Source organism: Mustela lutreola, chromosome 13 (assembly GCF_030435805.1).
Source record: "Mustela lutreola isolate mMusLut2 chromosome 13, mMusLut2.pri, whole genome shotgun sequence".
Taxonomy (NCBI): Eukaryota; Metazoa; Chordata; class Mammalia; order Carnivora; family Mustelidae; genus Mustela; species Mustela lutreola.
This window is the reverse complement of record NC_081302.1, coordinates 79496556-79518872: the sequence shown is the minus strand read 5'-3', so window position 1 is coordinate 79518872 and position 22317 is coordinate 79496556. Positions and strand designations below refer to the sequence as shown.

General features: G+C 38.1%; 1 protein-coding gene across 1 annotated transcript in view; it reads left to right on the top strand.

Moving 5' to 3' along the window:
- The window catches only part of NUP58 (nucleoporin 58), a 62637-nt gene extending 51332 nt beyond the window's left edge, over positions 1-11305 (top strand). Inside the window, exon 16 of the mRNA XM_059144216.1 lies at positions 10904-11305. Within this exon, the coding sequence (XP_059000199.1) occupies positions 10904-10986 (83 nt within the window). The 3' untranslated portion in view covers positions 10987-11305. The remainder of the gene's footprint in view (positions 1-10903) is intronic.
- The last annotated feature ends 11012 nt before the right edge of the window (positions 11306-22317 follow it).

The window sequence follows — 22317 nt, the reverse complement described above, 5'->3', positions numbered from 1 at the left end:
GCCATTGTCTCTGTGCCTTTTATTTGTTGGGAATTCCTCTTCCTAGTCATTTTGTTGTGTTGTGGTTGAGAGGATGTACAGCTGAAAATATCAACCACAATCCAGGCAAGGTGCAACCTGGGAAGGTTTGGAACAATGGAAGTCATCACACACACACACACACACACACCACAAAAAAAAACCAAAACAAACAAACAAACAAAAACAAGCAAAAACAAAAAAGAAAAACAACAAAAAAACCCAGTCAAAATGAAACCCAAGAGTACAATTTATTAAGTACAAAAAACAAAAACAAATGAAAAGACCAACATACACACAGACACAGACACACACACGCACACAAACAAAAAAGGGAACTCAAAATAAAAGGGGAGGTGATGGGAAGGTGGTTATAATCCCTCAATGTGGGCAAGGAAGTGTATTTCAGTTCTTACTGAGTGTATTTTGTTCTCTTTGTTAGAGAACTCTACATCCCAGAGATACAGGGAATTAAAACTGGTGTATATATATAATGGTAGTACTGAATAGAGAAGAAAGGACTACATTGAAGCTCATCATATATATATATGAGAAAAAATATATGTGTGAAAAAGTTCAAGTTAAAAAGTAACCATGGAATATGTTGTATTAAACATCTAGTTCAAATGAAACCTAGGTTAAAAAAAAAGAAACATGAGAAAGAATTAAAAAAAAGAAGAGAGGTAGAAGTTGTATCTAAGAAATACATAGGCTGTGAGGCAACACCAGGAGCTTAATATACTGTTTTCCCCTGATGTTGGGGTTTTATAGTTTTATGGGGACCCAGTGGTTGGAGTCCTCTAATTCTTTCAGACTGTCTTCTGGGGGAGAGGCCTGTTGTGTTATTTTTCAGTAAGTGCTGCTTGGGCGGAGTTGCCCTCTCCCCTGGGAAGGATCTGGGCTCTGTGGAAACCAGTTTTTTGGCCTTTTGTTCTCTGGGGGCTTTTCGAGCCTTTTGGGGAGGGTCAGAGCAAAGTAAACTGTCTGCACCCAGACCTCCACCTCAGAGCAGAGAAGCCATAATCTGCTCCTCTCTGAATCCTCCAGAACACAGTCTCCACCTCTGTAGGTGCTGCTGAAAACCATAGCCTCCCACAGGTGGTGCACACCCCTGGCGATCCTCTCAGCAGGGGATCCTGGCTCCTCGCTTGTCTTTGTATCTCCATGCCACCAAAACTGGACAAGCCAGGTCCTGGTGATCCTGGGCCCTGGCAGCTGCCGTTCTTGGGACCATGGGCTCCAGTCCAAGCCATGTCTTCTTCGGGTGCCAGAGGCAGCGACAGCCATTTTGGGACTGCAGGTTCAGGTCAATGGCCACCGGGTCCCAGCATTGGCCCCTTAAGCACCTATGTTCTATCTGAGCACTGTTATCGGTCCTTTCCCATCTCACTGCCACCCCTCTCCAAGCTATTGCTGGTCCCCAGGCATGGGGCACTTTTGCACTGGGGTATTATTTTCCAGTGGCTAGCTTCTGGTGGCTCCCTCCCCTTTCTATTTGTCCTTGAATACCTGTGCAATCACAACATCTTCCATACCTCTGGACTGATGATCTTCTGCCCCCGAGGGATCCAGACATAAAATCTTACATCTCAGGATGATTTCATGGGTGTTCAGTGTGGCTTGGTAGACTTCTAGCTAAATTTAGGGGACCAGTTGAAATGGAGTCCCCCCCCACTGCCATCTTGCTGAATATTCTCTGCTTTCAAACTTTCTTAATATTTTATATCATTTCTTATGTATTGCAATGTTTCACAGTTAACCTTCTCACCTGTTTATGGTTGTTTTTGTTTTTGCTGTGGAGGAATTTTAATTTTTTATGTTGCCAAAATTTATTAGTCTTTTTTTTTTTTAATGACTTCTGGGAACAAGTGAGAAGCCAATGAGAAGAGAAAAAGGGAATTAAGACATTTTAAGTTATACAATTTATAGTCTTGTATTTATTGACCACTGCAACTTCATAATTGTATGAAGTTGCCTTTAGAGACTCAGCAAGGTGGCTGGTGCCAGGTTCTAATTAGAGAATGGCAGGACTAAAAGAAAACTTCATGCATACCACTTTCTAGAGTGCGTTGGCCATCATGAAATTTTCGAGCATTCCAGTAACATTAAGGTAGGTGATATCATTTCTCTTTTAGAGATGAGAGAAGAAACTAAATAATTTGCACAAAGTGATGCAAGTCCTAATTGATGATGCTAAAGATTCAAACTCCAATATTCCAGGTGTTCTAGTCTTTTAGAAACCCATTATTAAATGATGGCACTTTCAGCTCAGTGTCATTTCCAAATTTAATGCCCTCTATATTGTTATATTGAGAAGACAGAAGAAAATTTAAAAGTTAAATGTATTTTTTTTTTCCTTTTTAAAAATGTTTCTCCTAGATAGGCATAATAACTTGATTCAAGGACACCAACTCTTAGATAAACAACCTGAGTTTACCTTACATGGTGAACTGTGTAGGTGTCATTACGGAAACTGGGATAAACTATCTTTTAATTAGACATTCTAGACTGAGCCCTTGTTTGATAGCCCTTATTTTGTTTTATTTTATCTTATTTTTGAAATAATCTGTTAAGTTTCTAGAAACTATCACTTTTAGAATCCTTATGTAGGTAGTGTTGAGCCTATATGTAGATGTGGTCTTACTTGCATTTTTTCCCCTAAAACTGTAATTGTATGTGGGGTGTGTGTATCTGTGTGTGTCTGTGTGTATACAGTAATAATCAAAATCATTTGTATATACATAAGATTGAAAATGTATCCTTGAAAGTCATCCTTATTTTTGATGATATATAAAGATGTATCTTAATATATCTAACTGACTTAATTATGTTTAGTGAATTTCTTACTCTTGAAAATAGAATTTATTTTCATTTTTTAATTAAAAAAATATTATTTATTTTATTTTTAAAGATTTTATTTATTTATTTGGCAGAGATCACAAGTAGGCAGAGAGGCCCGCAAAGGGAGAGAGAGAAGGAAGCAGACTCCCCGTTGAGCAGAGAGCCCGATGCGGGTCTCCATCCCAGGACCCTGGGACCATGACCTGAGCCGAAGGCAGAGGCTTTAACCCACTGAGCCACCGAGGTGCCCCTAATTCTTACTTTTTATCAAAATCACATGACACAGTTTAAAGAATCAACTGTTTCAATAAACCTTGTTACAAAAGCAGCAGTATCCCTTTTCTCCATTTGGAAGTCACTGTTTTTTTACCTCCTGAAGCTTTTAGTCAATTCCGTTTTCAGTCCTATCTTCACCCCTACGTGCCAAAGTATCAGTAGCTTTCTTAGGGTGCTTGCGTGGCTCAGTTAGACATCCAACCCTTGCTTTCAGCTCAGGTCATGATCTCAGGGTTGTGAGATAGAACAGGGCTCCATGCTGGACTTGGAACTTGCTTAAGATTCTCCCTCTCTCTCTGCCCCCCCCTTCCCTCTTGATCTGCTAAGTCAGTTACTTTTCCATTCAAGTTCCTAAAATTCCTTTGCTATTAACTTTTTTCCTATTCTCATTGTTTTTGTGGTTTTAGACAATCTTTTATTTTTTAATTTTTATTTTATTCATTATTTAAAAAAATTTAAATTCAATTAATGTATAGTGTATTATTAGTTTCAGACATAGAGTTCAATGATTCATCAGTGTTATTTAATATCCAGTGCTCATTATATCATGTGCCCTCCTTAATGTCCATTCCCCAGGAACCCCATCCCTCCACTCACCTCTCCTCCAGCAACCCTTAGTTTGTTTCTTATGATTAAGAATGTCTTATGGTTTTTCTCCCTCCCTGACTTCTTGTTTTATTTTTCCCTACCTTCCCCTATGGTCTTCTGTTTTGTTTCTTAAATTCCACATATTAGTGAGATCATATAATAATTGTCTTTCTCTGATTGATTTATTTCATTCAGCCTAATACCCTCTAGTTCCATCAATGTCATTGCAAATGGCAAGATTTCAAATTTTTTGATGGCTAAGTAATATTCTATTGTATATATATACCACGTCTTCTTTATCCATTCATCTGTTGATGGACATCTGGGCTCTTTCCATAGTTTGGCTATTGTAGACATCACTGCTATGAATATTGGGGTGCAAGTGCCCCTTCTAATCACTACATATGCATCTTTAGGGTAAATACCTATGTAGTACAATTGCTGGGTCATAGGGTAGTTCTGTTTTCAACTTTTTGAGGAACCTCCATGCTGTTTTCCAGAGTGGCTGCACCAGCTTGCATTCCCACCAACAGTGTAGGAGGGTTCCCCTTTCTCCCCATCCTTGCCAACATCTTTCATTTTCTGACTTGTTAATTTTAGCCATTTTGACTGGTGTGAGGTGGTATCTCATTATAATTTTGATTTGTATTTCCTTGATGCTGAGTGATGTTGATGATTTTTTTTTCATGTATTTAGACCATCTTTTACCAAAATTATCATTTTGGTAATTTTATTGCATATTCATTTAATTTTACATTTTGATTTTTTCCCCTTTGCAGAAGTTCTCATTAGTCCTTTAAAAACTATGCCTGGTTATTTTTTTATATTCTCTTATCCTTAATTACACTCTCTTTTCTTTCTTTTCTTTTTACTTTTTTTTTTAAGATTTTATTTACTTATTCTACAGAGAGACACACAGCAAGAATGGGAACACAAGCAGGGTGGGGGGGGGCAGTCAGAGAAGGAGTGTCAGGCCTCCCACTGAGCAGGGAGCCTGATGTGGGGCTCAATCCCAGAACCCTGGGTTCATGACCTGAACCAAAGGCAGATGCTTAATGACTGAACCACCCCAGGTGTCCCTACACTTTCTTTTCTTTATGCATTATTCAATTCACACATTTTATATTTGTCATTGATAAGTCGAGTATTTAAAGTCAATGAAGTCTGATTATTTTTTCTTCTGACTTGTTCTATGTGAATGTCTTTCTCCTTGTACATTTCATAATTTTTATTTGTGAGCTCATACTTGATAGGAATTTATCATTGTGAATTCTTTGAGGTTGAAGATGTAGTCCTCCAGAGGATTTGTATTTGCTTTTGTTAGGCACTTGTCCCAGCTCCACTTCAAAATAACATCTCTCTCTGAGGACTTTATTAAGCCACATATATAGTGGGAATTGAAACCATAGCTGCTTCTGAGAGTCAGTTGTGAGTAATGAATTCTCAGTAGAATTTTCTTTTACTTGAGAGAGCCAGAGCTACAACAGGCGACTTTTCTTTATTAGATACTTATTTATTTAGCAACGTATTGATAACAGGTTGGCAAACTATACCTGTGGTCCAAATCAAGCCCACTTACTGTTTTTGTGAGTAATTTTATTGGAACACAGCCATACCCATTTGTTTACTTTTTGTCTGTGGCCACTTCTGGTCTGCAATGGCAGAGTTAACCAGTGGGGAGAGAGGCCATACAGCCTACAAAGCCTAAAATAATCACTGTCTTCTGGTCCAATAAATGAAAAAAGTGGTTCTCATTGTAGGCATTTGGTGTTCCTGTTCTACAAGGTGCGGAGGGGGGGGGGTTTCATCTCCTTACTTTTATGGCTCTTATTCCTTTGGATATAGTCAAAGCTACTTTACTATGAGACCTCAAAACACAGTAGGCTTGAATAAGATAGTTTATTTCTCCTTCATATGATGGTCCAAGCAGCAGTCCAGGGTTGATGTGACTGCTCAACAGACTCAGATGCCCAGACTCCTAATAGTGTTGTTCTGCTCTTTGGAGAGTAATGTTCTTGTCTGCACAATGGAATATATTTGCATATCAGCTCATGGGAAGAAGGAAAGCATAGAGAGAACACCTTTTTCTTTTAAGAGTGTGATCTGGAAGTTACATATGTCACTTCTGCCCACATCACAGTGGCCAGAACCTGGCTTCAAATGAGGTTGGGATATGTCTTTTGGTAGGTGGTCAGGCACTGAGCTAAAGCTCCTATTGGTAAAGAAGAAGGGGACAGTGTGTTTTGGGGACAACTGGTAGACTGTATGGCTCCTGGGCCTTGGTCTGTCCCCTAAGCAGCTGCTAAACCCTCTAGATCATTGACAGCTACCAACATCTGTGCTCCCCCTTCCTCAAGGTTTCACTTCAATTTTTTTTTTTAAACTTCTAAGAATATGCCTTTTCTTACTAGCTCAGCTATGAGTTTAGAAGATATTTTTAGGGGTTCCTGGCAGGTTCAGTCAGTTAAGAGCATGGAACTCTTGATCTTGGAGTTGTGAGTTTAAGCTCCACATTGGGATAGAGCCCATTTAAAGAAAAGTGTTTAAAAAAATTCTACACATCATTTTTAGGTGTTTTGTAGTGGGAGTGTATTTTAGGAGATCTAATCCAAATATATATATATATAAATATATATATATATATATATATATTTTAAAGATATAAAGATATTTTAAAGATTTCATTTATTGGAGAGAAAGAGAGAAAGAGAATGAGCAGGAGGGACAGAGGAAGAGGGAGAGACAGTCTCAAACAGACACCTTGCTGAGCACAGAGCCCCATGCTGGGCTCAGTCTCATGGCCCTGAGATCATTATCTGAGCCAAAATCAAGAGTAGGATGCTTAACTGACTGTGCTACTCAAGCACCTCCAAATATAGTTCTAAAGGGAGGGCCTTTACTTAATTGTTATGGGTACATATTCTATTGATTCTATCTTATTCCTGATATGGATATAAATTGACCTAGATTGCATCTATCCCAGCAGTGATTTTAATCTCTTTTGTCTATGATCTAGTTTGCATTATTCTTTCTTCAAAATAACTATCCTTCACATAGCTTTTACTTTAACTCTGTTTCTGATGTTGCTCTTTCATTTGACTTTTTTTTTTTTTTAAGGTTTTTTGGTTTTGTTTTGTTCTTTTGTGTTTTGTTTTTTGAGAGTGAGCATGAGCAGGGGAAGGGACAGCAGGAGAAGGAGAGAAGCAGACTTCCTACTGACTGTGGAGCCCAACACAGAACAGATTCCATGAAATCAATACCTGAGCCAAAGTCGAGTTGGATGCTCAACCGACTAAGCCACCCAGGCACCCCTAATCTTGACCTTCTGTAACTGTATGTTCAGAGGCTGTAAACTAGAGATCTGCAACTTGACCTGTTTGGCCCACAGGATATTTTTTGATTTTACATGAAATCCCAAATCTCTCTCTTGTGAACAGACAGTGGACAGATTTGGCAGCAGTGACTGGCCTCTCCACCTCCTCAGGGAGCTGTCTGTCCAGAGCCGTCACTGCCCCTCCAGTTTACTCTAGTCCCCGCGGCCCCCTGCCATCTCCTATGTTCATACCACTTGTTGAATGACCTGCTGTGCCAGTAAAATCATTTGCTCTGTTGCACACTGGCCTTGTCCATTACTTTTCTCTCCTTTAACTATCATAGGTGTCCTCTCTATAGTCTCCTTTACTGGTGCCATGACTGGTGGGGAAACCAACTGGCAGGGAGTCAGGCTCCCAGTCTTCCCTACTCAAGAGATGTGAGAGTGACGATGGTTAGTCTGCTCAAATAATCAATGGGAAGGAAATGTATTCACCGTCTGGCAGATTTCTCGGTGCTGTGGAAAGCCCTTGGCCATCCGTCCTCACTCTGAATGCAGTGAATTCAGTATTGGAGCTCTGCAGTGACAGGCAGCTGACAGCAGGGGGCAGGGGAGATGAGGTGTAAATTCCCTGACCTGTTGGGACTGGTGTTTTGTGTTTTACTACTTTGTAGGTATGTTAATAACAAAGAATAATTCTTTCTAATCATAGTTTACATTTTCTATGTAGCTCAACAGAGGGTTGGTCTAAAGAAAAGTGTTCTTTCAAATAACAGCCAAAATAAATACTGTGCCGAGCATTTATGCCTCATGGTTTCCGGAAGAATTCCTACCATCTTATACACGGCTTTATTTGCAGTTACTTTGGAATTAGTAATTCTCTATTTTTTATTTTATCTTTTAAAATATCTTTTATTTTATTTATTTGAGAGAGAGGGAGAGAGGACATGAGCATGGGAAAGGTTGGAAGCAGAGGGACAAGCTGACTTGCCAAGTGGGGAGCCTGACTGGGGCTTGATCCCAGGACCCTGAGATCATGACCTGAGTTGAAGGCAGATGCTTAACCAACTGAGCCACAAAGGTGGTCCAGATTCTCTATTTTTAAAATCCTATGCTTTCTGATAGTAACAAACATATTTAGAAAGAACACCTATGATAAGCCAAGCAGGAGTGTGTCATTCTGCCTTGGTTCAGAATTAGTACTTCAATCTGCACCATCTAAAATGGTAGCCACTTGCCATGTGTGGGCACTGAGCACTTGAAATATGGCTAGTGTGACTGAGAAACTGAATTTAAAAATTTCATTTGAGGGATGTCTGGGTTTGAGCCATGGGTTAAGCCTTGGACTCTCAGTTTGACCTCAGGCTGTGATTTCAGGGTCATGAGATGGAACTCCAGATAGGGCTCTGTGCTGGGTGTGGAGTCTTCTTGGGATTCTTTCTCTCTCTCTCTTGCCATCTCCCGCTTGTGTTCTCTCTCTCTCTCTCTAAAAAATAAATAAGTAAATCTTTGAAAAATCTTTCATTTGAATCAATTTAAGTTTGAAAATGGACATTCAATTGAAATATTGGGCGACATTTAAGTGTGTTTGAAACAACCTAGATATATGAGTCTACTTTTAGATGGTAAATTTTATGAAATCTACATGCAGATCAAGTTTAGCATCCAAGAAGCTTTTAGGTATAAAACCACACTGGATTTTGAAGTCTTGGCATGAAAAAAGGAATAAAATATTTCATTAATATTTTCATATTGATTTCACATTGAGATGATAATATTTTGGTTTAAATAAAATATTAGTTCCATGTGTTTGTCTTGTTTTAATGGGGGGCCTAAATTTTACTTTGATTTAATTTAAATTTGAAATTACCTATGTGACTTTCATTATATTTGTTGGACAATACTGCTTTATTTGTTTATTTTTTATTATGTTATGTTAGATACCATAGAGAATACTGCTTTTATAGTACTAACCATGGTCCCGGGACCACAAACGGCTTATAAACCTAAAAAAGAGAAATAAATTGCAAACTTTTCTTTGTAACATTTTATTTATTTTTTAAAAAGATTTTACTTATTTATTTGACATACAGAGAGAGAGCACAAGTAGGCAGAGCAGCAGGAAGAGGCAGAGGGAGAAGTAGATTCCCCACTGAGCAGGGAACCTGATGTGGGGCTCGATGCTGGGACTCTGGGATCATGACCTGAGCCAAAGGCAGATGCCCAATCATCTGGGCCACCCAGGCACCTGAAATCACAAACTTTTAATTTGTTTCTTAAAAAAAAACAAAAACGAAACCAAAACAAAACTGTGGCAATTGTGTTCCTTTTTTCATTTTTCAAATTTAATTTCAATTAGCCCACTTCAAGTACATCATTTTCAATTCAGATATAGTGTTCAATAATATATCAGTGTCAACACCCAGTACTCATTATATCATGAGCCTTTCTTCATGCCCATCACCCAGTGACCCCATCCTCACACTCACTTCTTCTCCAGCAACCTTCAGTTTGTTTCCTGTAGTTAAAAGTCTCTCATGGTTTTTCTTCCTCTCTGATGACTTCCCATTCTGTTTTCATTCCCTTCCCCCATGATCCTCTGCCCTGTTTCTTATGTTCCATATGTGAATGAAACCATATGATAATTGTCTTTCTCTGATTAACGTATTTCACTCAGGATAATGCCCTCTAGTTCCATCCACATTGATGTAAACGGTAAGTATTCACCCTTTCTGATGGCTGAGTAATATCCCATTGTGTGTGTGTGTGTGTGTATGTGTGTGTGTGTGTACCATGTCCACCTGTTGATTGGACATCTTGGTTTTCTACATGGTTTGGCTATTGTGGACATTGCTGTTATGAGCATTGAGGTGCAGGTGACCCTTCGTTTTCACTACATCTGTATCTTTGGAGTAAATCCCTAGTAGTGCAATTGCTGTGTCATAGGGTAGCTCTGTTTTTAACTTTTTGAGGAACCTCCAGCCCGTTTTCCACATCAGTTTGCCTTCCTACTAACAGTGCAAGAAGGTTAATTATTATAACAACCTACCATCTGCCGCCTCTACCCTGGTCAGTGATCGGAATTCTTAGTTACCACCTCAAAATGCAAATAGGATTATGTAAAGCCCATACTCTTTGGTGCTCTTTATTCCAAATGCGTTAGCAGAATATACATGTTCCCTCACATCCAGGTGTCCCCTTCACCAGCCCTCTTCTGCCACGCTCATACACCAAGGCCATTCCTGGACACTATGTTCTTTCATACCACTTTGTGTTTGCAACCTCTGCTTCTTTTGTCTGGAATAAACAGCATCTTTCCTCACACTTTCCCATCTCCAACAAAGTTAACATGCACCTTTTGCTCTGGTTAGACTTTGGACCTTGTGCTATATGCTTACAGTATTATATTGTTGTTGCTCAAGAATGTATTTGTCTCCCACATTAGATTGTGTAATCCCAGAACAAGAGGCCTGTCTCGTTGTCATTTTGTTTTGTGTTTGTGTCTTCATGTGATTGGACTCCACAAATGTCTATTAATTGAATGAAAACTGCAGTGGGAAAGGGTTCATTCGGTGACCCCCTGCGGACTTTTCTCTGCATAAGTGTTGGAACCATGTTGCTAGGTTTAGAATCTCTGCTCCACCACTAGTAGGTATATGACCTTGGCCAAGTTATTTCTGTCTTTTAAGTAACGCCTTAGTGAAATAGAGACAATAATACCTATCTTACAGGTTGACTCTGAGGATTAAAATGAGTAAGACACATGACTTGCTTCAATGTGAACCTGGGTCCAGCAACGCATGCAATGAATGTCAACAATCATAATGATCACGAGACAGTCTAAACTATTTTTCTTTTTCCTCTCAGGCAACAAATCACAGGTTTTAACTGGATTTCGAAAACCCAGTGTTATAGAAACCAATGAAGTAGGAAGAAAAATCCAGTTCTGAGCAGTCATTGAATCAACAAATGTCTACTTTGCAAGAAACTTCTGATTATCATTTTATGAACCTCGCTATTTAAGAATAGAACTATAAGGCTTACAGTGAGTTTGGTCAAGATGTTTTGAATTCAGCAAAGAAAACTTGCCCTTTGGTGTTTAAGGATGATTGAACGGATCATAAACCAGTTGCTGAGACTGTTTTACAAAACTGGGAAGTAGGCCACTAATTCAGTGTAATAGAAGGAACTGGAAAACTTACAGATGGAGTAGGAAAAGTGGATACAAAATGCAACTGACCAAGTATAGTAGATTAAATATTTGTCAACTCTAATGCAACTCATCCTTTAAAAAAAAAAAAAAACAGCTTTACTGAGAATAATTTATATACCATATAGTTCACCCATCTGAAGTATACATTCAGTGGTTTTTAGTGTCTTCACAAAGTTATGCAATGCCACAATCTAGTTTTGGAATATTTTTGACCCTCCCCCAAAAGGAAACCCCATACATTATTATTACTTTCCCTTCTCCCCCACCACCACTCCCACCCCAAGTCCTCGGCAAACTTTCATCTCCTTTTTCTTCATATATATATATATATTTACTTGCCTATTTGCCTATTCTGGACATTTCATATAAGTGTGACTGGCATCTTTCACTTAGCATAATGTGTTCAAAGATCATCCATGTTGTATGATATCTCATTCATTCCCTTTTACTTCATTCCTTTTTACTGCTGAATAGAATTATTTTCATGGATGTAATGCATTTTGCTTATTCATTCATTAATTAGTGGACATTTGGGTTGTTTCTACTTTTTGGCTATTATGAATAATGCTGCTGTGAATATTTATGCACAGGTTTTTGTGTGGATGTATGTTTTCATTTCTCATGGGCATGTACATAGGGAAGGAATTACTGGGTCACATTGTGACTATTTAACATTTTGATGAATTGTTGAACTTTTCCAAAGTAGCTGTGCCATTTTACATTCTCACCAGCAATGTATAAGGGTTCCAGTTTCTTCATATCTTGTTATTTTCTTTTTAAAAAAATATAGCCATCCTATGGGTGTGAAATAGTATCTCATTGTGGGTTTGATTTCAATTTCCCTAATGGTGAATGTTGGCCGTCTTTTCACCTGTCTTTTCACCTGTGTATTATTTCCTTCATTCTTAGGAAGCATACAATGTTTCTGTGTTCATTCTATTAACACGTATTTGTTGAGCAACTATTATGTGCTGGACACCTTTCTAAGTGTCAGAATAGTTAAGTAAATACATCACACAAAAATTCCAGCCCAGCAATTCCAGTGGAACATATATTCTAGTTTGGGGCTGCAGATTATATAAAAAAAATAAGGTAAATATGTAGAATGTGAGGTGGTGATAAACACATGGAAGAAATAAAGTGGGAAAGAGAATAGAGTGCTGGGGGTGAGACTTACAATGTGAGATGAAGTAGCTGCGGAAGGCCTCACCTAGAAGATGGGGTCTGAGCAAAGCTAAGAGCTGATGATGCAGGGTCATGCAGAGACTTGGGCAGGAGCAGGCCGGGGAAATAGTGCAAACATATCAGAGGCAGGGGGCTTCAGCGGCTCACTCAAGGAGCATCAGTATGGCAGGAAGGAAGAGAGGGAGGGGACTAGGAATCTATGGGAGGATCAGAGCTAACATGCCATTGAACTGTGTAGGGCTCTGTAAACCATGAGGTGGACTTTGGCTTTCGGTCTAGGTGAGGTCTTTGGAGGATTTGTGTGGAGGATTTGGAGGAGGATTTGTGATCTCTGCCTTTTAAAAAATATTAATTTTATAATATTTAGAGAACCCTAATAAAATCAGAAGTGATTAATAGTTATACTTTTGGTCTTGAGGCAAAATAACCCCCTGAAATTTATTTGATTTGATTTAAATTTTTATGAAGAGCATAAAGCTTGCAATGCATAAAATTTGGCCATGAGATATAGCTGCATATCATAAAGAATGAAATATGTAACACATTTAGCAAATTCCAGAAAGAAGATACATTTGAGAAATATTACCTTACTTATGAGAAAATTTTAGTAAGTTCAAGGAGCAATAGTTTTTTAATTGAGATATATTAGTTTCAGGTGTACAATGTATAGATTCAGTATTGGTATATGTTATGAACTGATCAACATAGTAAGGCTAGTTAACATCCATCACTACACATAGTTAGAATTTTTTGTTTCTTATAATGAGAACTTCTAAGATCTACTCTTAGCAACTTTCACATTAATGCTGTACATTACATCTTCATGACTTATTTATTTTATAACTGGAAGTTTGTACCTTTTTATCAACTTCACTAATTTTGTCTACCTTCCCACACCCACGTTTGGGAACAACTAATCTGTTTTCTGTATTCGCAGGTTTTGTTTGTTTGTTTTTTAAGATTTTGCATAGAAAATAGAATTTGCCTTTCTCTAACTTATTTCACTTAGCATAATGCCCTCAAGATACATCCATATTGTCAAAAATGGCAAAATTTCCTTCTTTTTCTGTAGCTGGATAACATTTTATTGTGTGTGTGTGTGTGTATAATACACACACACACACACACACACACACACCACATTTTCTTAATCTATTGATGACACTTTAAGTTGATTTCATCTCTTGGCTATTGTAAAAAAGTACTGCAATGAACATAGGGTTGCCACATATCCTTTCAAATCAGTGTATTTTTTCCTTTGGATACATACCCAAAAGTGAAATTGCTAAGTTACCTGGTAGATCAATTTTTAATTTTTTGAGGAGTGTCCATACTGTTTTCCAAGCGCCTGCATCAATTTACATTCCCACCAACAGTGCACAAGAGTTCCTTTCTCTCTGTATCTCCACCAACACTTGTTATTTCTTATCTTTTTGATCATTGCCATTCCAACAGATATCAGGTGCTATCTCCTTGTGGTTTGATTTTCATTTTCCTGATGATGAGTGATGTTGAGCACATTTTCATGTGCCAGTTGATCATTTGCATGTCTTCTTTGAAAAATATCTGTTCAGATTCTCTGCCCATTTAGAAATTGTGTTTGGTATTGAGTAGTCTGAGTTTTTAAAAATATATTTTGGATATTAATACCTTATCATATATATGATTTGCAAATATTTTCTCTCGTTCAATAGGTTGCCTTTTCATTTTGTTGATGGTTTTCTTTGCTGTGCAGAAACTTTTTGGTTTGAGGTAGTCTCACTTGTTTGTCTGCCTTTTGTTGCCTTTGCATTTGATGTCAAATTCAAAAAAAATTATCACCAAGACTGATGTCAAGGAGCTTACTGCCTACATTTTCTTCTAGGAGTTTTATGGTTTCAGATCTTACATTTCAATCTTTAATCCACTTTGATTTAATTTTTCTGCATGATATGAGTGATACGGTTTCATTTTTTGCATGTGGCTTATTCAGTTTTCCCAACAACATTTATTGAAGAAACTGTCCTTTACCTAATGTATATTTTGGGCTTTTTTGATGATAAATTAATTGACCATATATGCATACATTTATTTCTGGATTCTCTTCTCTGTTCCATTGAGCTTTGTGTCTGTTCTATGCCAATACTATACTGTTTTGATTACTATAGCTTTGTAATACAGTTTGAAATCAGTAATCATGATGCCTTCAGCTTTGTTCTTGTTTTTCAAGGTGGCTTTGGCTATTCAGGATCTTGTGTGGTTCCCTACATATTTTAGAATTTTTTTTTCTATTCCTGTGAAAAATGCCTTCAGAATTCTGACAGAGGTTACATTGAAACTATAGATTGCTTTGGGAAATGTGGACACTTGAACATTAATTCTTCTAATCCATGAGTATGAAACATCTTTCTATGAACTCCATCTTAACAGGATGTTCAGAGATGCATTTGTGTACAAACATATGGGTTAAGGGATATTAGCTGTCACAATGACTGGGGACCAGGGACGCTAAACATTTTGCAATGTACAAAATGTCAGTAGAAGGTGTGCTAGAAAACATTGGTGCAAAGAAACAGGAGATGAGTTGAGAGACTATTCCTGGAATCTAACTAAGCAATGAGGGTGATTTGAATCAAGCTGGGGCAGTGTGGGTGATAGGGAAGCTTGATGATTCCAAATATATTTTTAAGTTGGAATTGACAGGACTTATTGATAGATGGAATATGAGGTAAGACTAAGAGAAGAATCAAAAGTGACTTCAAGGATTTGGGGGGAAAAGGAGTTGGCATTCATTGGAAGGATAAGACTGACGGAGGAGTAGGCGGAGAAGGGATGGTAGAATCTTGGCTATAGTCAGATATTTTGATTTTGTCGTGCCTTCGGACATACAAGTGGACATGGTTAGTAGGCAGTTGGAAACACAAGTCTGCTGTTAAAAAGAGTCTTGTGGGGTAATATAAATTTTGGAGGTTTTTTTTCTTTTAAACTTTATTTATTTTAGAGAGAGAGAGAGAGAGCAAGTGGGGCTGAGGCAGAGAGAGAGAGAGGGAGACAAGCAGACTCCTGCGGAGTGGAGAACCCAATGTGGGGCTCAATACCAGGACCCTGAGATCATGACCTGAGCCAAAACCAAGATTCAGACACTTAATCAACTGAACCACCCAGGTGCCCCTAAATTTTGAAATTTTATCAGGCCAGGTTATCAACAAAAGAGTGAGTTAAAAAAGGGACAAACTTGGGCTTTCCAACATAAAAAAGTCAAAGTGGTGAGCAGGGACCTGCCAGGGAGACTGAAAAAGAATTTCCAGTGAGATAGAAGGAGAAAGAAGTTAACTGTCAAGTAAGAGGAAATCTCTGGTCATGTTTAGCAGCACAATTGGTTGCAGTGCTGAGGAAGACCTGTCTTGAGTCAGTCAAAGGGAAGGAGACTCCTAGTCTGGTTATTACGTTCTTTCCCCTGATAGCACATCCTTCGTGCTGACTACACATATAAACTCTGTATAGAACACAAAAATGCTACACAAAGATGTTGAAACATATGCAAAGAAGACAGATTGTTGAACAGGGGTCAGTTTCCTTTTTTTTTTTTTTTTTTTTTTTCTCCTCAATTCTTTTCCCCCAGGGGCAGGCCATAGTAGCTTATCAGTGCACTTCAGATGGCTGAAATTCCAGTAGAAACTCCCTAGTCTTTCTGGCCAGATGATTCAGGTAAATGAACCCCATGAACTGGAAAGAGAGTGTGTGTAGTCTGATGAGGGATGGGGGTGGTGAAGGGATAGACAGATCTGAGAAGGAAAAAAGAAGACAGAGAAGGGGATTCCTTAACTCTGTGTATGAGTCTCAGATTAACCCTGAACCACACGTGTGGAAGGCAGACACAAACCAAGGTTGCAAACTCTTAGGTAACTGAACCAAGACCTGAAACACTAAAGGGAAAATGGAGTTATGGCCTGAGGTTAGCCAGGACAGAAATAAAGTAAAAAGTAAAAACATCAACATTCTCTAGAGCATTAAAACAGAACTCAGAGCCACATGACTTAATATTGACAATGTCTAGGACACAATACAAAAGTACATGACATACAAAGAACCAAGAAAAATGTGATCCATTCCCAAGGGAAGAGACAATGCTAAGATGCTCAATAGAGTGAAAGAAGACTCATTTGAGATGACTAAAAGATAAGAAACCTCAATAGATAAATAAAAACTATAATGAAAAAACACATGAAAATTTGTAGCTGAAAACCACATCTGAAATACAAAATTCACTTTTGAAACTAATAGCAAAATGAAAATGATATAGGAAAGATAATGAACTTGGGAGATCAATAAATATGATAAAATGTGAAGAATAGAAAAAAGATTTAAAAAGATGAACAGAGCTTTAGGAACATGTGGTACAATCTAAAGGAATTTAACATACATCTAACAAGAGTCCCACAAGGAGAGGAGATAGATGGTGGAGTAGGGACAACATTGAGAGAAATAATAGAAACTTTCTGACTTTAAAAGGCTCACCAAACTCCAAGCAGAACAAGTTATAATATACTATTCTGGGTATGTCATAACCAAACTGTATAAGATCAAAGATACAGACAAATTTAAAGTAACCATAGAAAAATGACAGTTTGAATAAACATGGATTTCTTGTCAGAAACCAAAGATGCCAACATTCTGTGGAAGAACATCCTTAAAGTGTTGAAAGGAAAGGTATGTAGATGTAATACTTGTGATAACTGTAACACAAAGTTACAAAGTTGCAAAGCCTTGGGGGAAGAATGACCTGATCTCAATAGTTGCAGGATCTCTAAAATTAATGGAATTGAAAGTTTATGTATATTGTAATCCCTAGAGAAACCATCCCAACCAAAAACAAAAGTACAAAGAGATATAATCCAAACACCAATAGATGAATTAAAATGGAATGCTAAATATGTTCAAATATTTAAAAGAAGATACACAAGGGGAACAGAGCAAAGCTTATGGGATTAAAGAAAATGTTCATTAGTTTGTGTACAAGTGAACACATATGCCAAGGTTTATCAAATTGTACACTTTAAATACATGTGGTTTATTGTACACCAATTTTACTTCAAAAAAAGTGAAAGAGAGACTGGGAAGAGAGAAATTCAGAAATTCAGGATTTTTAGCAAGAAAAGGCAGAAATTTAGAGAAGATTGTTGAAAAGCAGGGTAAGAATTTGAGGGAAAATTAGAATTAAGCATTCTTTAAGATGCTAAAAATAATGGTGTGTTGGTATGCTGACAGAAAAGACCCAATGGGGAGGGAAAAAATGGTGTTGCAATTGAGAGAGAGAGGAGAGAATTGCTGGAATGAGGTCCTTGGTTAAGTGAGGGGAGATGGGGCCCATCTCAGATAAAAGAGATAGATGACCCATCATAACTCAAGGGAATGCAAAACTTGTGGGTGTAGATGTGGCATGTGGCATGGTAGAGCTTGTGAAAACTGAGTGTGCTGATGTGGGTGAAGGTATAGAGGTTTGAGAAGAAAGAAGATGTAAAATAGTCACCCTAAGGCAGTCAGAAAACGAGTAGATTAGATTGCGAGGCAATACTTACTGAGTATCCTCTTGAGGTTGGCAGTCACTCAACAAATCCAGTCCACAAGGTTGGGCATTTTTCTTCTTTCCATTCAGATAGTCAGATTTTAGTGTGCAGAAGGCAGAGACTTGGATTGAATCAGGTTTTAGGTTTTGCCAAGCAGGTAAAATGAAGCTGGGAAATAAAAGGGGTTTGGGATTATAGAATTCAAATTACGTAAAGAGGGAAATTAATTGAGGGACAATTAAATAATTGTGGAACCAATGGGTTTTCACTCCTATATTGATGAAAAGATTATTATAGATGATGTTCAAAGAATGTGGTAGAAAAAAGGGTCATAGAAAATGTGATGATTGAAATTCAAATCGGAGAGGAGTTTTCCAGTTACTTGTGTTGATAGAATCTTCAGCTGTGTTTTCCAATACAATAGCCACAGGGCTTGGGTAGCTATTTAAATTTAAACTAAAAGTAAACAAAATAAAAAATTCAGTTCTTCAGTCACACTAGCCCCATATGAAAAGCCACATGTGACAGATGACCACCATATTGAACTGTACAGATATAGGATATTTCCATCATCACAGAAATATGTTCTGGACAGTGCTAGGCATGTGACCATGGGGATGAATGTTAATGTTGGTGAAGATAAAAATTATTGGAGAAAAGGAAGTTAAGGAACCCTGAGGCCAGGGTACTGGATGAATCATCTACACAGACACTGAAATCATTAAGAATCGCAGGACAGGTAGCACTGGAAAGAGTGGGGATTAATCAGGAGCTAAAGTCTTCAAGGAAAAAGATAAGGAGGAATGGCCTGGGGTAGCCAGTGGTATAGTTGGATGGCCTGAGTATCAGAGCTCAGGGATTTTTTTAGAGAAAGAGGGGGAATGGCCTGGAAGCAGCAATGTAGAAGCAAGGGACATTTCACCATCTCTTTACCTGCTGTATGAGAGACGTGAGAGAAGGCAGCAATCCTATGAGAAGGCTGTGAGGGCAGGAGTGTCCTTAGGAGAAAGGCTCCTTCCCTCCTTCCTTCCCTCCCTCCCTCCCTCTCTTCTCTTTTTTCTTTCCTTTCCTTTCCTTTCTCTCTCTCTCTCTCTTTCTTTCTTTTTCTTTCTTCCTCCCTTTCTGTCTTAACATATAATGTATTATTTGTTTCAGGAGCACAGCTCTGTGATTCTTCAGTCTTATGCAATTCACAGCTCTCACCATAGCACATGCCCTCCCCAATGTCCATCACCCAGCTACCCCATCCCTCCACTCACCTCCCCTCCAGCAACCCTCGGTTTGTTTCCTGAGATTAAAGATTCTTATGCTATGTCTCCCTCTCTGTTTCATCTTGTTTTATTTTTTCCTCCCTTCACCTATGATCCTCTCTGTCTTGTTTCTCAAATTCCTCGTTTCAATGAGATCATATGATAATTGTCTTTCTCTGATAGACTTATATCACTTAGCATAATACCTTCTACTTCTATCCACATTGTTGCAAATGGCAAGATTTTGGGGTTTTGATGGCTGCATAGTATTCCATTGTGTATATATACATATATACACTATATATATGCATAATGCATATATATGTGTATGTGTATATATACACATATATATACACCACATCTTCTTCCTCCATTCATCTGTTGGTAGACATCTAGGCTTTTTCCATATTTGCGCTATTGTGGACATTGCTGCTATAAACTTTGGGTTCATGTGCCCCTTTGGATCACTACATTTGTATCTTTAGGGTAAATACCCAGTGATGTGATTGCTGGGTCATAGGGTACCTCTATTTTCAACTTTTTGAGGAACCTCCATACTATTTTCCAGAGTGGCTACACCAGCTTGCATTCCCACCAACAGTGTAGGAGTGTTCCCCTCTCTCTGCATCCTCACCAGCACCTGTCAATTCCTGGCTGGTTAATTTTAGCCATTCTGACTGGTGTGAAGTGGTATCTCATTGTGGTTTTGATTTGTATTTCCCCAATGCCGAGCAATGTTGATCACTTTTTCATGTGTTTGTTGGTCATTTGGATGTCTTCTTTGGTGAAATGTCTGTTCATGTTGTCTGCCCATTTCTTGACTGGATTATTTGTTTTTTGGGTGTTGAGTTGGATAAGTTCTTTATAGATTTTGGATACTAGCCCTTTATCTGATATGTCATTTGCAAATATCTTCTCCCATTCTGTTTGGTTGTCTTCTGGTTTTGTTGACTGTTTCCTTTGCTGTGCAAAAGCTTTTGATCTTGATGAAGTCCCAATAGTTCATTTTTGCCCTTGCTTCCCTTGCCTTTGGCGATGTTTCTAAGAGGAAGTTGCTGCAGGTGAGTTCAAAGAGGCTACTTCCTGTGTTCTCCTCAAGGATTTTGATGGGTTCCTGTCTCACAGTTAGGTATTTCATCTATTTTGAGTCTATTTTTGTGTGTGGTATAAGGAAATGGTCCAGTTTCATTCTTCTGCATGTGGCTGCCCAATTTTCCCAACACCTTTGTTGAAGACTGTCTTTTTTCCATTCCTGCTTTGTTGAAGATTAGTTGACCATAGAGTTGAGCGTCCATTACTGGAATCTCTATTCTGTTCCACTGATCTATGTGTCTGTTTTTGTGCCAGTACCATACTGTTGTGATAATTACAACTTTGTAATGGAGCTTGAAGTCTGGAGTTGTGATGCTGTCAATCCTGGTTTTCTTTTTCAACATTCCTCTGAATATTCAAGGTCTTTTGTAGTTCCATGTAAATTTCATGATTATTTGTTCCATTTCTTTGAAAAAAGTTGATGGTATTTTGATGGAGATTGCATTAAATGTATAGATTGCTTTAGGTAGCATAGACATTTTCACAATATTTGTTCTTCCATACCATAAGCATGGAACATTTTTCCATTTGTGTCTTCCTTAATTTCTTTCATGAGTACTTTATAGTTTTCTGAGTACAGATTCTTTGCCTCATTGGTTAGATTTATTCCTCGGTATCTTATGGTTTTGGGTGCTATTGTAAATGGGATCAATGCCTTAATTTCTCTCTCTTCTCTCTTGTTGTTGGTGTTTAGAAATGCAACTGATTTCTGTGCATTGACTTCATATCCTGACACTTTACTGAATTCCTGTATGAGTTCTAGCAGTTTTGGAGTGGAGTCTTCTGGGTTTTCCACATAAAATATCATATAATCTGCAAAGAGTGAGAGTTTGACTTCTTTGCTGGTTCAGATGTATTTTATTTCTTTTTGTTGTCTGATTCCTGAGGCTAGGACTTCTAGTACTATGTTGAATAGCAGTACATCCCTGTTGTGTTCCTGACCTTAGAGGAAAAGGTCTCAATTTTTCCCCATTAAAGATGATATTCACTGTGGGTTGTGTTTTTTTTTTTTTTTTGAAGATTTTATTTATTTATTTGACAGACAGAGATCACAAGTAGGCAGAGAGGCAGGCAGAGAGAGAAGGAGAAGCAGGCTCCCTGCTGAGCAGAGAGTCCAATGCAGGACTCGATCCCAGGATCCTGGGATCATGACCTGAGCTTTAACCCACTGAGCCACCCAGGCGCCCCACTGTGGGTTTTTCATAGATGGCTTTTACAACATTGAGGTATGTATCTTCTGTGCCAACATTGTGGAGAATTTTGATCAAGGAAAGATGCTGTACTTTGTCAAATGCTTTTTTAGCAACTATAGAGATTAACATATGGTTATTGTTCTTTATTTTTTTAATTTTTATTTTTTTTCTTCCTTTTATTAATGTATTGTATCCCATTGATTGATTTTCAGTTGTTGAACTAACATTGCAGACCAGGAGTAAATCCCACTTGGTCATGGTGAATAATACTTTTAATATACTGTTGGATCTTATTGGCAAGCATTTTGGTGAGTTTTTTTGCATCTGTGTTCATCAAGGATATTGGTCTGTAACTTTCCTTTTTAATGGGGACTTTGGTTTTGGGATCAAGGTAATGCTGGCCCAATAAAATGAGTTTGGAAATTTTCCTTCCATTTCTAATTTTTGGAACAGTTTCAGGAGAATGGGTATTAATTCTTTAAATGTTTGGTAGAATTCCCCTGGGAAGCTGTCTGGCCCTGTGCTCTTGTTTTTGGGAGATTTTTGATGACTGTTTCAATCCCCTTACTGGTTATGGGTCTGTTCAGGTTTTCTATTTCTTCCTGGTTCAGTTGTGGTAGTTTATATGTCTCTAGGAATGCATCCATTTCTTCCAGATTGTCAAATTTAGTGTATAGTTGCTGGTGTATATTTGCTCATAATATGTTCTTATAATTGTTCTTATTTCTTTGATGTTGGTTGTGACCTCCCCTCTTTCATTCATGATTTTATTAATTTGGGTTCTTTCGCTTTTCTTTTTGAT